The 20,848-nt window shown below is 50.9% G+C and overlaps 1 protein-coding gene across 1 annotated transcript in view; it reads right to left on the bottom strand.

Annotated features, from left to right (window-relative positions):
- The window catches only part of UTS2B (urotensin 2B), a 216,309-nt gene that overhangs the window by 132,836 nt on the left and 62,625 nt on the right, over nt 1-20,848 (bottom strand). Inside the window, exon 2 of the mRNA XM_069620325.1 lies at nt 13,122-13,211. Coding sequence (XP_069476426.1) covers nt 13,122-13,211 — 90 coding nt within the window. The remainder of the gene's footprint in view (nt 1-13,121; nt 13,212-20,848) is intronic.

Here is a 20,848-nt window from a genome sequence, read left to right as displayed (position 1 = left end):
TGCTGAGAGACCAGACAGGCAGCACCCCAAAACCAGAGGGAAGGAGGGAAAAAGGCAAACCAGGATTGGCTGTGCTGAGAGACCAGACAGTCAGCACCCCAAAACCAGAGGGAAGGAGGGAAAAGGCAAACCAGGATTGGCTGTGCTGAGAGACCAGGCAGGCAGCACCCCAAAACCAGAGGGAAGGTTGGATACAGCAAGACCAGGATTGGCTGTGCTGAGAGACCAGACAGGCAGCACCCCAAAACCAGAGGGAAGGAGGGAAAAAGGCAAACCAGGATTGGCTGTGCTGAGAGACCAGACAGGCAGCACCCCAAAACCAGAGGGAAGGAGGGAAAAAGGCAAACCAGGATTGGCTGTGCTGAGAGACCAGGCAGGCAGCACCCCAAAACCAGAGGGAAGGTTGGATACAGCAAGACCAGGATTGGCTGTGCTGAGAGACCAGACAGGCAGCACCCCAAAACCAGAGGGAAGGTTGGATACAGCAAGACCAGGATTGGCTGTGCTGAGAGACCAGACAGGCAGCACCCCAAAACCAGAGGGAAGGTTGGATACAGCAAGACCAGGATTGGCTGTGCTGAGAGACCAGGCAGGCAGCACCCCAAAACCAGAGGGAAGGTTGGATACAGCAAGACCAGGATTGGCTGTGCTGAGAGACCAGGCAGGCAGCACCCCAGAACCAGAGGGAAGGTTGGATACAGCAAGACCAGGATTGGCTGTGCTGAGAGACCAGACAGGCAGCACCCCAAAACCAGAGGGAAGGAGGGAAAAAGGCAAACCAGGATTGGCTGTGCTGAGAGACCAGACAGGCAGCACCCCAAAACCAGAGGGAAGGAGGGAAAAAGGCAAACCAGGATTGGCTGTGCTGAGAGACCAGGCAGGCAGCACCCCAAAACCAGAGGGAAGGAGGGAAAAAGGCAAACCAGGATTGGCTGTGCTGAGAGACCAGGCAGGCAGCACCCCAAAACCAGAGGGAAGGAGGGAAAAGGCAAACCAGGATTGGCTGTGCTGAGAGACCAGACAGGCAGCACCCCAAAACCAGAGGGAAGGAGGGAAAAAGGCAAACCAGGATTGGCTGTGCTGAGAGACCAGGCAGGCAGCACCCCAAAACCAGAGGGAGGGAGGGAAAAAGGCAAACCAGGATTGACTGTGCTGAGAGACCAGGCAGGCAGCACCCCAAAACCAGAGGGAAGGTTGGATACAGCAAGACCAGGATTGGCTGTGCTGAGAGACCAGGCAGGCAGCCCCCCAAAACCAGAGGGAAGGTTGGATACAGCAAGACCAGGATGGGCTGTGCTGAGAGACCAGACAGGCAGCACCCCAAAACCAGAGGGAAGGTTGGATACAGCAAGACCAGGATTGGCTGTGCTGGGAGACCAGACAGGCAGCACCCCAAAACCAGAGGGAAGGTTGGATACAGCAAGACCAGGATTGGCTGTGCTGAGAGACCAGACAGGCAGCACCCCAAAACCAGAGGGAAGGTTGGATACAGCAAGACCAGGATTGGCTGTGCTGAGAGACCAGACAGGCAGCACCCCAAAACCAGAGGGAAGGTTGGATACAGCAAGACCAGGATTGGCCACACCAAGAGACCAAACAGCAACCCAAAACCAGAGAGAAGGCGGGATCAAGTAAAACTAGTATTGGCCAAGCCAAAAGGACCAGCAGCCCCCCAAAACCAGAGAGAAGGTTGGATACAGCAAAACCAGGATTGGCTGTGCTGAGAGACCAGACAGGCAGCACCCAAAAACCAGAGGGAAGGTTGGATACAGCAAAACCAGGATTGGCTGTGCTGAGAGACCAGACAGGCAGCACCCCAAAACCAGAGAGAAGGTTGGATACAGCAAGACCAGGATTGGCTGCGCTGAGAGACCAGACAGGCAGCACCCCAAAACCAGAGGGAAGGTTGGATACAGCAAGACCAGGATTGGCTGTGCTGAGAGACCAGGCTGGCAGCACCCCAAAACCAGAGGGAAGGTTGCATACAGCAAGACCAGGATTGGCTGTGCTGAGAGACCAGACAGGCAGCACCCCAAAACCAGAGGGAAGGAGGGAAAAAGGCAAACCAGGATTGGCTGTGCTGAGAGACCAGGCAGGCAGCACCCCAAAACCAGAGGGAAGGTTGGATACAGCAAGACCAGGATTGGCTGTGCTGAGAGACCAGACAGGCAGCACCCCAAAACCAGAGGGAAGGAGGGAAAAAGGCAAACCAGGATTGGCTGTGCTGAGAGACCAGACAGGCAGCACCCCAAAACCAGAGGGAAGGAGGGAAAAAGGCAAACCAGGATTGGCTGTGCTGAGAGACCAGGCAGGCAGCACCCCAAAACCAGAGGGAAGGTTGGATACAGCAAGACCAGGATTGGCTGTGCTGAGAGACCAGACAGGCAGCACCCCAAAACCAGAGGGAAGGAGGGAAAAAGGCAAACCAGGATTGGCTGTGCTGAGAGACCAGACAGGCAGCACCCCAAAACCAGAGGGAAGGAGGGAAAAAGGCAAACCATGATTGGCTGTGCTGAGAGACCAGGCAGGCAGCACCCCAAAACCAGAGGGAAGGTTGGATACAGCAAGACCAGGATTGGCTGTGCTGAGAGACCAGACAGGCAGCACCCCAAAACCCGAGGGAAGGTTGGATACAGCAAGACCAGGATTGGCTGTGCTGAGAGACCAGACAGGCAGCACCCCAAAACCAGAGGGAAGGTTGGATACAGCAAGACCAGGATTGGCTGTGCTGAGAGACCAGGCAGGCAGCACCCCAAAACCAGAGGGAAGGTTGGATACAGCAAGACCAGGATTGGCTGTGCTGAGAGACCAGGCAGGCAGCACCCCAAAACCAGAGGGAAGGTTGGATACAGCAAGACCAGGATTGGCTGTGCTGAGAGACCAGACAGGCAGCACCCCAAAACCAGAGGGAAGGAGGGAAAAAGGCAAACCAGGATTGGCTGTGCTGAGAGACCAGAGAGGCAGCACCCCAAAACCAGAGGGAAGGAGGGAAAAAGGCAAACCAGGATTGGCTGTGCTGAGAGACCAGGCAGGCAGCACCCCAAAACCAGAGGGAAGGAGGGAAAAAGGCAAACCAGGATTGGCTGTGCTGAGAGACCAGGCAGGCAGCACCCCAAAACCAGAGGGAAGGAGGGAAAAAGGCAAACCAGGATTGGCTGTGCTGAGAGACCAGGCAGGCAGCACCCCAAAACCAGAGGGAAGGTTGGATACAGCAAGACCAGGATTGGCTGTGCTGAGAGACCAGGCAGGCAGCACCCCAAAACCAGAGGGAAGGTTGGATACAGCAAGACCAGGATTGGCTGTGCTGAGAGACCAGGCAGGCAGCACCCCAAAACCAGAGGGAAGGTTGGATACAGCAAGACCAGGATTGGCTGTGCTGAGAGACCAGACAGGTAGCACCCCAAAACCAGAGGGAAGGAGGGAAAAAGGCAAACCAGGATTGGCTGTGCTGAGAGACCAGGCAGGCAGCACCCCAAAACCAGAGGGAAGGTTGGATACAGCAAGACCAGGATTGGCTGTGCTGAGAGACCAGACAGGCAGCACCCCAAAACCAGAGGGAAGGAGGGAAAAAGACAAACCAGGATTGGCTGTGCTGAGAGACCAGACAGGCAGCACCCCAAAACCAGAGGGAAGGAGGGAAAAAGGCAAACCAGGATTGGCTGTGCTGAGAGACCAGGCAGGCAGCACCCCAAAACCAGAGGGAAGGAGGGAAAAAGGCAAACCAGGATTGGCTGTGCTGAGAGACCAGACAGGCAGCACCCCAAAACCAGAGGGAAGGAGGGAAAAAGGCAAACCAGGATTGGCTGTGCTGAGAGACCAGGCAGGCAGCACCCCAAAACCAGAGGGAAGGTTGGATACAGCAAGACCAGGATTGGCTGTGCTGAGAGACCAGACAGGCAGCACCCCAAAACCAGAGGGAAGGTTGGATACAGCAAGACCAGGATTGGCTGTGCTGAGAGACCAGACAGGCAGCACCCCAAAACCAGAGGGAAGGTTGGATACAGCAAGACCAGGATTGGCTGTGCTGAGAGACCAGGCAGGCAGCACCCCAAAACCAGAGGGAAGGTTGGATACAGCAAGACCAGGATTGGCTGTGCTGAGAGACCAGGCAGGCAGCACCCCAGAACCAGAGGGAAGGTTGGATACAGCAAGACCAGGATTGGCTGTGCTGAGAGACCAGACATGCAGCACCCCAAAACCAGAGGGAAGGAGGGAAAAAGGCAAACCAGGATTGGCTGTGCTGAGAGACCAGGCAGGCAGCACCCCAAAACCAGAGGGAAGGAGGGAAAAAGGCAAACCAGGATTTGCTGTGCTGAGAGACCAGGCAGGCAGCACCCCAAAACCAGAGGGAAGGAGGGAAAAAGGCAAACCAGGATTGGCTGTGCTGAGAGACCAGGCAGGCAGCACCCCAAAACCAGAGGGAAGGAGGGAAAAAGGCAAACCAGGATTGGCTGTGCTGAGAGACCAGGCAGGCAGCACCCCAAAACCAGAGGGAAGGTTGGATACAGCAAGACCAGGATTGGCTGTGCTGAGAGACCAGGCAGGCAGCCCCCCAAAACCAGAGGGAAGGTTGGATACAGCAAGACCAGGATTGGCTGTGCTGAGAGACCAGGCAGGCAGCACCCCAAAACCAGAGGGAAGGAGGGAAAAAGGCAAACCAGGATTGGCTGTGCTGAGAGACCAGGCAGGCAGCACCCCAAAACCAGAGGGAAGGAGGGAAAAAGGCAAACCAGGATTGGCTGTGCTGAGAGACCAGACAGGCAGCACCCCAAAACCAGAGGGAAGGAGGGAAAAAGGCAAACCAGGATTGGCTGTGCTGAGAGACCAGGCAGGCAGCACCCCAAAACCAGAGGGAAGGAGGGAAAAAGGCAAACCAGGATTGGCTGTGCTGAGAGACCAGGCAGGCAGCACCCCAAAACCAGAGGGAAGGAGGGAAAAAGGCAAACCAGGATTGGCTGTGCTGAGAGACCAGGCAGGCAGCACCCCAAAACCAGAGGGAAGGTTGGATACAGCAAGACCAGGATTGGCTGTGCTTAGAGACCAGGCAGGCAGCCCCCCAAAACCAGAGGGAAGGTTGGATACAGCAAGACCAGGATTGGCTGTGCTGAGAGACCAGGCAGGCAGCACCCCAAAACCAGAGAGAAGGTTGGATACAGCAAGACCAGGATTGGCTGTGCTGAGAGACCAGGCAGGCAGCACCCCAAAACCAGAGGGAAGGAGGGAAAAAGGCAAACCAGGATTGGCTGTGCTGAGAGACCAGGCAGGCAGCACCCCAAAACCAGAGGGAAGGTTGGATACAGCAAGACCAGGATTGGCTGTGCTGAGAGACCAGACAGGCAGCACCCCAAAACCAGAGGGAAGGAGGGAAAAAGGCAAACCAGGATTGACTGTGTTGAGAGACCAGACAGGCAGCACCTCAAAACCAGAGGGAAGGAGGGAAAAAGGCAAACCAGGATTGGCTGTGCTGAGAGACCAGGCAGGCAGCACCCCAAAACCAGAGGGAAGGTTGGATACAGCAAGACCAGGATTGGCTGTGCTGAGAGACCAGACAGGCAGCACCCCAAAACCAGAGGGAAGGAGGGAAAAAGGCAAACCAGGATTGGCTGTGCTGAGAGACCAGACAGGCAGCACCCCAAAACCAGAGGGAAGGAGGGAAAAAGGCAAACCAGGATTGGCTGTGCTGAGAGACCAGGCAGGCAGCACCCCAAAACCAGAGGGAAGGTTGGATACAGCAAGACCAGGATTGGCTGTGCTGAGAGACCAGACAGGCAGCACCCCAAAACCAGAGGGAAGGTTGGATACAGCAAGACCAGGATTGGCTGTGCTGAGAGACCAGACAGGCAGCACCCCAAAACCAGAGGGAAGGTTGGATACAGCAAGACCAGGATTGGCTGTGCTGAGAGACCAGGCAGGCAGCACCCCAAAACCAGAGGGAAGGTTGGATACAGCAAGACCAGGATTGGCTGTGCTGAGAGACCAGGCAGGCAGCACCCCAAAACCAGAGGGAAGGTTGGATACAGCAAGACCAGGATTGGCTGTGCTGAGAGACCAGACAGGCAGCACCCCAAAACCAGAGGGAAGGAGGGAAAAAGGCAAACCAGGATTGGCTGTGCTGAGAGACCAGGCAGGCAGCACCCCAAAACCAGAGGGAAGGTTGGATACAGCAAGACCAGGATTGGCTGTGCTTAGAGACCAGGCAGGCAGCCCCCCAAAACCAGAGGGAAGGTTGGATACAGCAAGACCAGGATTGGCTGTGCTGAGAGACCAGGCAGGCAGCACCCCAAAACCAGAGAGAAGGTTGGATACAGCAAGACCAGGATTGGCTGTGCTGAGAGACCAGGCAGGCAGCACCCCAAAACCAGAGGGAAGGAGGTAAAAAGGCAAACCAGGATTGGCTGTGCTGAGAGACCAGGCAGGCAGCACCCCAAAACCAGAGGGAAGGTTGGATACAGCAAGACCAGGATTGGCTGTGCTGAGAGACCAGACAGGCAGCACCCCAAAACCAGAGGGAAGGAGGGAAAAAGGCAAACCAGGATTGACTGTGTTGAGAGACCAGACAGGCAGCACCCCAAAACCAGAGGGAAGGAGGGAAAAAGGCAAACCAGGATTGGCTGTGCTGAGAGACCAGGCAGGCAGCACCCCAAAACCAGAGGGAAGGTTGGATACAGCAAGACCAGGATTGGCTGTGCTGAGAGACCAGACAGGCAGCACCCCAAAACCAGAGGGAAGGAGGGAAAAAGGCAAACCAGGATTGGCTGTGCTGAGAGACCAGACAGGCAGCACCCCAAAACCAGAGGGAAGGAGGGAAAAAGGCAAACCAGGATTGGCTGTGCTGAGAGACCAGGCAGGCAGCACCCCAAAACCAGAGGGAAGGTTGGATACAGCAAGACCAGGATTGGCTGTGCTGAGAGACCAGACAGGCAGCACCCAAAACCAGAGGGAAGGTTGGATACAGCAAGACCAGGATTGGCTGTGCTGAGAGACCAGACAGGCAGCACCCCAAAACCAGAGGGAAGGTTGGATACAGCAAGACCAGGATTGGCTGTGCTGAGAGACCAGGCAGGCAGCACCCCAAAACCAGAGGGAAGGTTGGATACAGCAAGACCAGGATTGGCTGTGCTGAGAGACCAGGCAGGCAGCACCCCAAAACCAGAGGGAAGGTTGGATACAGCAAGACCAGGATTGGCTGTGCTGAGAGACCAGACAGGCAGCACCCCAAAACCAGAGGGAAGGAGGGAAAAAGGCAAACCAGGATTGGCTGTGCTGAGAGACCAGACAGGCAGCACCCCAAAACCAGAGGGAAGGAGGGAAAAAGGCAAACCAGGATTGGCTGTGCTGAGAGACCAGGCAGGCAGCACCCCAAAACCAGAGGGAAGGAGGGAAAAAGGCAAACCAGGATTGGCTGTGCTGAGAGACCAGGCAGGCAGCACCCCAAAACCAGAGGGAAGGAGGGAAAAAGGCAAACCAGGATTGGCTGTGCTGAGAGACCAGACAGGCAGCACCCCAAAACCAGAGGGAATGAGGGAAAAAGGCAAACCAGGATTGGCTGTGCTGAGAGACCAGGCAGGCAGCACCCCAAAACCAGAGGGAAGGAGGGAAAAAGGCAAACCAGGATTGGCTGTGCTGAGAGACCAGGCAGGCAGACCCCAAAACCAGAGGGAAGGAGGGAAAAAGGCAAACCAGGATTGGCTGTGCTGAGAGACCAGGCAGGCAGCACCCCAAACCAGAGGGAAGGTTGGATACAGCAAGACCAGGATTGGCTGTGCTGAGAGACCAGGCAGGCAGCCCCCCAAAACCAGAGGGAAGGTTGGATACAGCAAGACCAGGATTGGCTGTGCTGAGAGACCAGGCAGGCAGCACCCCAAAACCAGAGGGAAGGAGGGAAAAAGGCAAACCAGGATTGTCTGTGCTGAGAGACCAGGCAGGCAGCACCCCAAAACCAGAGGGAAGGAGGGAAAAAGGCAAACCAGGATTGGCTGTGCTGAGAGACCAGGCAGGCAGCACCCCAAAACCAGAGGGAAGGAGGGAAAAAGGCAAACCAGGATTGGCTGTGCTGAGAGACCAGGCAGGCAGCACCTCAAAACCAGAGGGAAGGTTGGATACAGCAAGACCAGGATTGGCTGTGCTGAGAGACCAGGCAGGCAGCCCCCCAAAACCAGAGGGAAGGTTGGATACAGCAAGACCAGGATTGGCTGTGCTGAGAGACCAGGCAGGCAGCACCCAAAACCAGAGAGAAGGTTGGATACAGCAAGACCAGGATTGGCTGTGCTGAGAGACCAGGCAGGCAGCACCCCAAAACCAGAGGGAAGGAGGGAAAAAGGCAAACCAGGATTGGCTGTGCTGAGAGACCAGGCAGGCAGCACCCCAAAACCAGAGGGAAGGTTGGATACAGCAAGACCAGGATTGGCTGTGCTGAGAGACCAGACAGGCAGCACCCCAAAACCAGAGGGAAGGTTGGATACAGCAAGACCAGGATTGGCTGTGCTGAGAGACCAGACAGGCAGCACCCCAAAACCAGAGGGAAGGTTGGATACAGCAAGACCAGGATTGGCTGTGCTGAGAGACCAGGCAGGCAGCACCCCAAAACCAGAGGGAAGGTTGGATACAGCAAGACCAGGATTGGCTGTGCTGAGAGACCAGGCAGGCAGCACCCCAGAACCAGAGGGAAGGTTGGATACAGCAAGACCAGGATTGGCTGTGCTGAGAGACCAGACAGGCAGCACCCCAAAACCAGAGGGAAGGAGGGAAAAAGGCAAACCAGGATTGGCTGTGCTGAGAGACCAGGCAGGCAGCACCCCAAAACCAGAGGGAAGGAGGGAAAAAGGCAAACCAGGGTTGGCTGTGCTGAGAGACCAGGCAGGCAGCACCCCAAAACCAGAGGGAAGGAGGGAAAAAGGCAAACCAGGATTGGCTGTGCTGAGAGACCAGGCAGGCAGCACCCCAAAACCAGAGGGAAGGAGGGAAAAAGGCAAACCAGGATTGGCTGTGCTGAGAGACCAGGCAGGCAGCACCCCAAAACCAGAGGGAAGGTTGGATACAGCAAGACCAGGATTGGCTGTGCTGAGAGACCAGGCAGGCAGCCCCCCAAAACCAGAGGGAAGGTTGGATACAGCAAGACCAGGATTGGCTGTGCTGAGAGACCAGGCAGGCAGCACCCCAAAACCAGAGGGAAGGAGGGAAAAAGGCAAACCAGGATTGGCTGTGCTGAGAGACCAGACAGGCAGCACCCCAAAACCAGAGGGAAGGAGGGAAAAAGGCAAACCAGGATTGGCTGTGCTGAGAGACCAGGCAGGCAGCACCCCAAAACCAGAGGGAAGGAGGGAAAAAGGCAAACCAGGATTGGCTGTGCTGAGAGACCAGGCAGGCAGCACCCCAAAACCAGAGGGAAGGAGGGAAAAAGGCAAACCAGGATTGGCTGTGCTGAGAGACCAGGCAGGCAGCACCCCAAAACTTAGAGGGAAGGTTGGATACAGCAAGACCAGGATTGGCTGTGCTTAGAGACCAGGCAGGCAGCCCCCCAAAACCAGAGGGAAGGTTGGATACAGCAAGACCAGGATTGGCTGTGCTGAGAGACCAGGCAGGCAGCACCCCAAAACCAGAGAGAAGGTTGGATACAGCAAGACCAGGATTGGCTGTGCTGAGAGACCAGGCAGGCAGCACCCCAAAACCAGAGGGAAGGAGGGAAAAAGGCAAACCAGGATTGGCTGTGCTGAGAGACCAGGCAGGCAGCACCCCAAAACCAGAGGGAAGGTTGGATACAGCAAGACCAGGATTGGCTGTGCTGAGAGACCAGACAGGCAGCACCCCAAAACCAGAGGGAAGGAGGGAAAAAGGCAACCCAGGATTGACTGTGTTGAGAGACCAGACAGGCAGCACCCCAAAACCAGAGGGAAGGAGGGAAAAAGGCAAACCAGGATTGGCTGTGCTGAGAGACCAGGCAGGCAGCACCCCAAAACCAGAGGGAAGGTTGGATACAGCAAGACCAGGATTGGCTGTGCTGAGAGACCAGACAGGCAGCACCCCAAAACCAGAGGGAAGGAGGGAAAAAGGCAAACCAGGATTGGCTGTGCTGAGAGACCAGACAGGCAGCACCCCAAAACCAGAGGGAAGGAGGGAAAAAGGCAAACCAGGATTGGCTGTGCTGAGAGACCAGGCAGGCAGCACCCCAAAACCAGAGGGAAGGTTGGATACAGCAAGACCAGGATTGGCTGTGCTGAGAGACCAGACAGGCAGCACCCAAAACCAGAGGGAAGGTTGGATACAGCAAGACCAGGATTGGCTGTGCTGAGAGACCAGACAGGCAGCACCCCAAAACCAGAGGGAAGGTTGGATACAGCAAGACCAGGATTGGCTGTGCTGAGAGACCAGGCAGGCAGCACCCCAAAACCAGAGGGAAGGTTGGATACAGCAAGACCAGGATTGGCTGTGCTGAGAGACCAGGCAGGCAGCACCCCAAAACCAGAGGGAAGGTTGGATACAGCAAGACCAGGATTGGCTGTGCTGAGAGACCAGACAGGCAGCACCCCAAAACCAGAGGGAAGGAGGGAAAAAGGCAAACCAGGATTGGCTGTGCTGAGAGACCAGACAGGCAGCACCCCAAAACCAGAGGGAAGGAGGGAAAAAGGCAAGCCAGGATTGGCTGTGCTGAGAGACCAGGCAGGCAGCACCCCAAAACCAGAGGGAAGGAGGGAAAAAGGCAAACCAGGATTGGCTGTGCTGAGAGACCAGGCAGGCAGCACCCCAAAACCAGAGGGAAGGAAGGAAAAAGGCAAACCAGGATTGGCTGTGCTGAGAGACCAGACAGGCAGCACCCCAAAACCAGAGGGAAGGAGGGAAAAAGGCAAACCAGGATTGGCTGTGCTGAGAGACCAGGCAGGCAGCACCCCAAAACCAGAGGGAAGGAGGGAAAAAGGCAAACCAGGATTGGCTGTGCTGAGAGACCAGGCAGGCAGCACCCCAAAACCAGAGGGAAGGAGGGAAAAAGGCAAACCAGGATTGGCTGTGCTGAGAGACCAGGCAGGCAGCACCCCAAACCAGAGGGAAGGTTGGATACAGCAAGACCAGGATTGGCTGTGCTGAGAGACAGGCAGGCAGCCCCCCAAAACCAGAGGGAAGGTTGGATACAGCAAGACCAGGATTGGCTGTGCTGAGAGACCAGGCAGGCAGCACCCCAAAACCAGAGGGAAGGAGGGAAAAAGGCAAACCAGGATTGTCTGTGCTGAGAGACCAGGCAGGCAGCACCCCAAAACCAGAGGGAAGGAGGGAAAAAGGCAAACCAGGATTGGCTGTGCTGAGAGACCAGACAGGCAGCACCCCAAAACCAGAGGGAAGGAGGGAAAAAGGCAAACCAGGATTGGCTGTGCTGAGAGACCAGGCAGGCAGCACCCCAAAACCAGAGGGAAGGAGGGAAAAAGGCAAACCAGGATTGGCTGTGCTGAGAGACCAGGCAGGCAGCCCCCCAAAACCAGAGGGAAGGTTGGATACAGCAAGACCAGGATTGGCTGTGCTGAGAGACCAGGCAGGCAGCCCCCCAAAACCAGAGGGAAGGTTGGATACAGCAAGACCAGGATTGGCTGTGCTGAGAGACCAGGCAGGCAGCACCCCAAAACCAGAGAGAAGGTTGGATACAGCAAGACCAGGATTGGCTGTGCTGAGAGACCAGGCAGGCAGCACCCCAAAACCAGAGGGAAGGTTGGATACAGCAAGACCAGGATTGGCTGTGCTGAGAGACCAGGCAGGCAGCACCCCAAAACCAGAGGGAAGGTTGGATACAGCAAGACCAGGATTGGCTGTGCTGAGACACCAGGCAGGCAGCACCCCAAAACCAGAGGGCAGGTTGGATACAGCAAGACCAGGATTGGCTGTGCTGAGACACCAGGCAGGCAGCACCCCAAAACCAGAGGGAAGGTTGGATACAGCAAAACCAGGATTGGCTGTGCTGGGAGACCAGGCAGGCAGCACCCCAAAACCAGAGGGAAGGTTGGATACAGCAAGACCAGGATTGGCTGTGCTGGGAGACCAGGCAGGCAGCACCCCAAAACCAGAGGGAAGGTTGGATACAGCAAGACCAGGATTGGCTGTGCTGGGAGACCAGGCAGGCAGCACCCCAAAACCAGAGGGAAGGTTGGTTACAGCAAGACCAGGATTGGCTGTGCTGGGAGACCAGGCAGGCAGCACCCCAAAACCAGAGGGAAGGTTGGATACAGCAAGACCAGGATTGGCTGTGCTGGGAGACCAGGCAGGCAGCACCCCAAAACCAGAGGGAAGGTTGGATACAGCAAGACCAGGATTGGCTGTGCTGGGAGACCAGGCAGGCAGCACCCCAAAACCAGAGGGAAGGTTGGATACAGCAAGACCAGGATTGGCTGTGCTGGGAGACCAGGCAGGCAGCACCCCAAAACCAGAGGGAAGGTTGGATACAGCAAGACCAGGATTGGCTGTGCTGGGAGACCAGGCAGGCAGCACCCCAAAACCAGAGGGAAGGTTGGATACAGCAAGACCAGGATTGGCTGTGCTGGGAGACCAGGCAGGCAGCACCCCAAAACCAGAGGGAAGGTTGGATACAGCAAGACCAGGATTGGCTGTGCTGAGAGACCAGGCAGGCAGCACCCCAAAACCAGAGAGAAGGTTGGATACAGCAAGACCAGGATTGGCTGTGCTGGGAGACCAGGCAGGCAGCACCCCAAAACCAGAGGGAAGGTTGGATACAGCAAGACCAGGATTGGCTGTGCTGGGAGACCAGGCAGGCCTGCCCACTGGCATCATGGGCTTGTGCTCGCGGTTGTATTTATTTGCATCTACATGTTCATGGGTTTAGAGTCCATTGGTCACAGGGCTCTCAGCCATGGGGGGGCCTTCCAACTCACACAAGGGCATCCTTCTGCAAGTGCCCCCTGTAGAATCAGCCAGTGATCGCCTATGGAGGTCCAGGCAGCCCATGAACGGTCATGACACGCTTGCTAGCCTATCAGAATGCAGTGTTTGGTTAAGGCCTGCTGTGCCCATTTGCTGTTGTTACACATGCATGTGATGACTTGCTATGTCCTATTTTAAACCATATATGCCTTAATGAAAGGGCCCCTGAATGAGGCCTTCCTTGTTCACATTGCGGCCAAACTTACCTAACCCCGAAGGTCTTCTCATGTTGAGCAACAGCTTCAACAGCAGGTCTTGATTCGGCACATCCTCTTTATCAGGAAAGAGTTCATTTTCTGGAGAAAAAAATATATATACAACATTAAATCATAGCCTTTGTAATCGCAAGATACTGTTAGTCACCCAAGTCTGATATGCATCCGTACACTACCCAAATAATCTCCCCTTCCCTAATGACCCCTATACTTGACTCCACCTCACATATACCACGTGACATGAACCTTTGCCCCTCGGCCACATTTAGCCATTACCTGATCATCTTGAATGTGCCTGACTTGGCCCCGCAAAAGGTCACCTGGCTTGTTCCTACAACTCCTTGGTTTCTGGTTGTTGCAATGTGAATAGTTGCCAGCACCACCATTTCTGTAAGCAATGGTGTGCCTTAGCAAGAAGCACCAACCACACTATGCAACACAACTGTAAATCAGGAGATGTCTTGGATGTGGAACCTCATGCCATGCCTCCTGTTCCTTGTATGTAGGTCACACCTCTGTAGGGTACCCAATGTTCTGTTCTGTTTTTCCCAGGTGCTTTCAATCAGCACCCTTGCAGGTTGGCACATTATAAAACACAGTCCAATTAGGGGAACTGTCACGACATGCAGAATTATTGGCCAATATTTTGCTCTGGTATTCGAAGTCTGACAGAATGACAGGCCACAGATGGAGACTGAATGGAGGGGTGGGGGTATTAGCACAGACAGAAGAGAAGCCTGGTGCTCGCACGCGCTATGGCTGGAAATGGTAATGAGGCCAGCCGGGCCACATCACAGGATATTGTCAGAGTGTGATGAGTTATTGGCAGCACCAGGGACCACTCTTTCCTATTGGTCTCTAGAGGCAGGAAAGAGTCGGGAGAACTGCAAGCACAGGCAGCACAGCTCCACAAGGGCAGGACATGATCACTGGCTGAGAACTGCAGGCATTCATATGACTTGCTATATTTAAAAGAACAGTCCAGGCCATTGACGTGCGTGGGTGGCAAGGGTTACAGTGTTGTGGTCCAATAAGGTAGTTGATTCAATGCAATCCTCCCTGTTAAAACCTTTATGCTTGTTAAAACTGCTTCTCATAAATGTCTTATTTTGGTAAAGGTATTGCAGGTGATTGTATTTGTGCAGAGTCCAATAGAAGACATGGCTAGTCATATATGGTTCAACCAGGCTGTAATCTTCCCAGAATGCTCAGTGGAATGTATGCCTAAAGACAAAAGGGATTTCTCTACAACTGAAAGGCAAGGTTCTCGCTCTGCAGTATTGGATCAAAAGGTGTCAGGGTGGGTTAAACTATAGTGCATCGGCGATCTACTCTCTACCACGAACGCTGGATCGCAGCAATAAATATAGTCTCAGGGATATAGCACCTAACCATTTTCTTGGCACTGTGTTAGGGAATTAGCCCCCTGCATACCTATTTACAGTTTCTACGGACTAAAGCGTAGTATGGTTCCTGACCCAAAATGCAGTCTTTGGTGTGTAGCGCAAGGTTGCTGTTTTTTATTCAAAACAAGTCTCAGAGATATAGAGCCCAGATTGCTCCTTGAGCCCAAACACATTCTCAGCAGTAGATCCTAGAATGTTACTTCTAATCCGGGGATCCAGTGATCAGCTCAATTCCAGAGGTATAATTCCCAGCCTGCTTCCTTGAGCTCCCAGGGATACATGACTGTAGAGGAGCTGGTGGATGCTTCACACTAGTTCCTGCCCCCTCATCGCCCGCATACTGGAACAGCAGAAGAAGAGCTGTAAATGGAACCCCCTGCGTTGTTCCCATACTGCATCAAGTGTATTCACTCAGACAGCCACACAGAATGTACCCTCGCACTGAAGGTGTGGAAGGGGGCCACATGGATGGATGTCAGCATGTATGGACATTATAGAACATTAAAGTGAAACCTGACAAGGGCAGAGTTGTGTCATGAAGAGGATATACAAACCTATGTTGAATCGATATGAAAATACTTAAGAGTGACAATGTAACTAAATCACATAGAGAAACATGTACCTAAGGCTAAAGTAATCGTGAATACAAAGAAGATGAAGTAACTTACTGGTCAATAACTGTAAATAAACAGTAACGCATGGTAGAAAGGAAACATCTGGAGGCTTGCTATGAAGAAATATATGACATGGAAAGGACGGCCATGATAGGAAAATGGACGCTGGCTCATGTCGAATTCAGCCAAGCGACCTCAGAGAAAGACCAAGGTTACAGAACCAGGAGATGCTGGACAGCTCTGAGTGCAGAACAACAGAAAGGCTATGTTGGCCTAGGACCAAGTATGCTATTTTAAGGAATAATTGCAAGGTCAAGGGGAGTTAAGCAGGATAAGCTATAAATGAAGGAGACATTCCTCTTAGATTAAGGAAAAATAAAACATCTGCAACGGCCAAAGTATTGGACAATTAAACGTGTATGAAGTTTCTTCAATGTAGAGTGAGCAAGTCTCTAGAGGCCAAGAGGAGCAACAGCATCCTGCACAATGAAATCAAATAGCAGTAAATAAGAGGCTGAAATTGACAGACTCATGGTCTCTTCAGATATAACTTAGATGTTTAAAACAAGGGCTATTCATTAGAGCCTCAGATGAAGATAGTGGTGTGCTCACACTCCCTTGAATGTTCCATGACAGTCAGCAGGCTACAAGGTCAACTACAGACAGAAGACATTTGCTTATGGCCGACCAATAAGAGATGATAGACTAATTGGGAAAACAGGGAGTAGTCTGACGGGATTCAAACACCTGCGTTTTGTTTCACGTACCTGCTGCTAAAGAGCAGAAAGTCCAAGGTTGGGATAGTATGCCAACCAATCAGTGAGTCTATTGGGAAACCTAACATACAATGTTGCATAGACCAATCCACTGCCAATTTGTCCGCTATAATCAGTACTATATGTATTTAGAGGTAGTTCAAGGCATGCCCTGCAGATAAGGAGTAGCCAATGAAGTACTAACCCACTGCAGATAAGGAGTAGCCAATGAAGTACTAACCCATATGTATTCGATACATAGATATGTTCCCTTAACACTGCTTTATTAAATGAGAATAAAGTAGTGCTTTACCATATTCCTTGAGTATGTCCGGTTATTTGCTATGAGATCATTATTTGTAATTCCATGTAGCACAAAAGACACTTCAAAGTGCTAGAGCACATTTTGGTAGCGTGCAAATGGTTACGATCTAGTCTACCAAGGCCACATGCAGACCCCCGGATGCTTGGCTGCTCCTGCCATTAGCCAGAAGACCATAGAGCTTCCTGTGGGGATCAGCCCGCACGTCATATGCAAGATGATTTGGTTGGCAGGTGCCACTTTGATGAAATTCCTGCCCGGACCACGCAGGTGCCCCATGGACGGAAGGCAAACTGGTTGGTTGAGGGAGAGTTGATGCAGAGGGACGCAAGATGAGTAACAGGTATAAGTGGAACAACGAAGGTGGTAAAAATAGAGGGGGGGATTGTGTTGTAAATAATACGTATAAAACGTTACATGATTTTTTGGCGTGATTATAAAGAGAAGAAGTAGATACCTCGATTCCTGGTTCCAAGGGACAGAAGGGGCCGCACTAAAGTGAAAGATTCCAAATAGGGGTGTTAAGGATTCCAGAGGCAAGGCCCGCAGAAGAGTACATACCAAACTCTGAAATGAGGAGATACATTTACTAAAATAGTAAAGGAAGCCGTATGCAGTAAAATTGAAAAAGTACACATGTGCAGGGTTGTAAAAATGTTAATTTAAAGCTTTTGTTGTGTTTAAACTAATGAATATGAAATTATAGTAAAAAATTAAGGATATTGGTGAACATTTGGACCAAGAGATTGACATCAATCAGGAGGGTAAAAATTAAAGGAAAATAATATATAATAAAGAAGAGGCTCTTAAAACACCAAAAATACAAGAACGAGATGACAAAACTTGATAGAAAGTGTAAACGAAGGAGCAAACAGAATATCATTGCATAGATTTTTAAAGAATAATGCAAGAAGTTAAAATATTTCTTTTTGGGATTATAAACAGTGATTGATGCTGCCTGCGCCAATTGATTGGTATGATATATTTGAGCAAATAAAGAATCAAATAAAAGAATGTGCAAGTATTGAGGGTCCAAACCGACTCGTCTTCATGGCAGACACTCCTCTTTTACATCTGTGTAGGACATTGCCGAGATACACAGCGAAGATAATGAAATATCATTCCGAATGGGCCTGAGGCCAAACTAATAAGATGTTCATGCCGTGGCCTCAGGAGGGTTCACTGTCAAAAACCATATTGCGGAATATGACAACTATGTGCATGCGACATATAAGGGAAAAAAGTTACAGAAGAAGCTGGCCATTTTAGAGTTATGGAAGATGTATCAGAGTGAGAAAGAAGATCCAGCCGAGTGGGAGTGGATGTTCAATGAACATGAAGGGGAGGATAAAACGCCTTTGGCTCCCTTTGCCCCTCCTGAACATAAGAGCATAGATACTGAGTAGAAGGGATTGCACCCTTTAAAGGGGTATGTTAATCCAATTTATGTGCCCCCCCCCTTATAACAGCGAGGATAATGTGGAAGAAAGAAAAAACAGAGAACTCTAAGATATCAACACGCGATAAAAGTAAACAGTGTAATGAGAGAAAGGACATGCAAATGGAGATAGAGGAAGAAGGAAAGAAGCAGAAATAACTAAAAGATAACGCTAATGGAATAACGATAGCACAGAATGAATGGAAGGCAGGAAAAATATTTCTTAAGCTAGACGATAAGGGTATTGATGGGGTTCGAGAAAGAGAGGAAAGAGAAAAACGGGAAAAGAAAGACAAGGAGGAGGAAAGAGCATACAAAGAAGAGAGGGATAAAGGATGCAAGCGAAGGGAAGAACGAAGAAGATATGAGACAAGGAGAGATTAGAAGAGAAGAAACTAGAAGAGATAGAAGCCCAAAGAATGAAAGTACATAGGTTGAAAAGAATGAGAGAGAAAGATCAATTGAGGGAGATGAGGAGAAGAGAAGAAGAAATTAACAGGAGTAGGGGATTAAAAGATGATGAGATAGAATATTTATGTCATAGGAGCAAAGTGCTGATTGATGAGCAAGAATGATTGGAGGAAGAGAGAGGGTCACAAAAGCCCCATCGGGAGCTGCACGGAATGCTGTGATCAGCATGGGCTGATGGGCAGGACACAAAAGATATAGCATAAAGACTTGGGAATTTGTACAGGCAAATAGGAAATAGAGACTGGCAAAAAACCCAAGAGAACTCAGAGGAATATTCATTAAGGGGAACTGGAGGTTGGTTAGATGACATCATAACAGATGAGTACGGAATGCTGCTTTAAACAGATTAGATCTTGATGATGCAGAGAAGGATAACAGCCATACGAGCTGGGGCATGATGATGTCAGGCGAAGAAAGAGACGAGAACCAGAGAGGGTTTTTAAAAGAATCAAGTGTAGAAAAAGGGTCAAAATAGTAAGACCTGGAGGACCCTAAAAAAAGAACACCAGAACTGACACCAAATACTGGGCGACCACAAGCACTATCATGCAGTACAGGGGATATATCCCTGCCACATGTAAACAGATTAAGATTATTACCAGGAAATAGACACATGAGCTAGACTAACCCCGCTTGGAAGATGAGTAATGTAGGGAAGTATGATTATGGCCCTGGATTTTCACAATTCTCATTATTGGAGAAGGGGTAGGACGACCACAATATATACCGTGGCCACAGATGGATAAAGACAATTTAAGATGTAAATTGACAATTTTGACTTCTGGTGCGGAAAAATGGATTTATGGGTTCGAGAGAATGACATCAGGAATGATGCTAGCTATAGCTGACGAAAAAGGCTTGTAGCAGCTATCATAGAGGAGAGAGCTGACGACATTTGGAAATGAGCAGGATATGCAGGTGTGACTGCCTAAAACACAACACACGATGGAGAGTCATTTAATAATTGCAGAGCAGACGTATGGTTGGTGCTCAGAGTGCAATACCCTGATACCTCAGACATGGGTGTGATTATGACTAGGAAAATGGGGGAGGATGAAGATCCTGTTGCTTACATTCAAGATATTCAAGATAGATGGCAACAGGGGACTCGTGAACCGTGGGATAAAACAATAGCATTATTTCACCACATTTTGTATCAGGGGCTGCCTGAGCCAGTGCAACGGCAATTGAAAAAACAGGTTGGAATGGAAACAAAGCTATGGCTGGAAATACAATAGACAATAGTACATCAATGCCGATTAATGCAGGAGAAGAATAAAAAGAAAGCTGAGAACAGAAAGCAGGAGGAAGGAAAGTTAGTCCAGAAGAAAATGTCAAAGATAGCCATAGAGGGAGAGCGGTATTGAAGAGTAATGAAGGAGGGGTGACACAGGAGATGTAGTCAGGGCAGCAAAATAACACAGGGTATCCCACAGATCAGAGTGGGTTCAACATTTGGCCGTGGAGAAGAGGGAATAGACCTTGTAAGTAAGGCGTGGTATCAAACAGTAAGACAGACACAAGTGATCACAGTTCAAAGGTGTTTATTGAACTTCAATTGGGTTTGAAAAATACCTATCTAATCCCAAATCTAAAGATGGGAGCAAGCTATGACCATCAAACAATAATGATACAGTCCTAGTGGTGCTTTGTTGAAATAAAAAGGCCTATACTAATAAACCTATTGCCAATCCTTACTTCTAAATACAAATAGTGTGGGAAACAATGTTATGCAAAAGAAAAGTGTTCAGGAAATGACATGTCAGGATATTCAAGCCGTTGGCTTCCCTTCCCTATGTTTTTAGCACGGGACAAGGCGGCACACACAAGCTTAGCACTGTCTATGGCTTCTCTAGCCCGATGGTGCCATTCAAAACTTTAACATCATGGCCTTTTGTGCCAAAGTCTCTTTGCTGTTCAAAGTCTCTGTTTCAAAGGACCTGATGCAACACGACAAACATCAAAGTTCCTTTCTTCTTATAATTTCACATGTACAAATTCTCAGGTGATTTTCTGTTCACTCTGGGCCCCCCTTCGCTGGGCTCTGACCGACTTTATCTACTTTGCCACAAACTTTTTTTACTTTATCAACATCAAAGACTTTTGACTGTGTGTAGGATTTAGCTTCACCCATCGCAGGACAACGTTGATTCCCAATTCTCGACAACTCTTTCACTTTTAAGCCGGATACCTTACAGAGACCTTCGACTGAGCACACACACAGTGCCGTACCACTATTTCTAAGGTATCGTATCTTGGTTTCAAAGTCAATCAATCATCAGCAGTTCAACATTACTTGTGTCTTTTATCACACATATTTCAAATAATGTTCATTCCAGCGCTCGCTATGCAATGTCATTCCCGTCCTTGTCTACCAGCTTTCTTAGGATCAACTTAAGTGTTTTGTTAAATCTTTCAACCAATCTGTCAGTTTGGGGGTGGTAAACTGAGGTTCTTAAGATGGCAATATTGAGCAATTCTTTGACTTCACCCATGAGTTTGCTCTTAAAATTGGATCCCTGATCTGTTAGAATTTCCTAGGGAAAACAAACCCTGGAAAAACATAGCAATAGATGTTTTAAAATCTTTTAGGTTGTGCTGTTCTGCATGGGGAATGCCTCTGGGTATCGGGTGGCATTATCAATGATTACAAGGACATACTTATTACACACTTTAAAGGTTTCCAACGGTTCAATGATATCCATCCCAATC

This window comes from Ambystoma mexicanum, chromosome 10, assembly GCF_040938575.1.
Source record: "Ambystoma mexicanum isolate Mex_15411 chromosome 10, UKY_AmexF1_1, whole genome shotgun sequence".
NCBI lineage: Eukaryota > Metazoa > Chordata > Amphibia > Caudata > Ambystomatidae > Ambystoma > Ambystoma mexicanum.
This window is presented reverse-complemented; position numbering and strand designations above follow the sequence as displayed.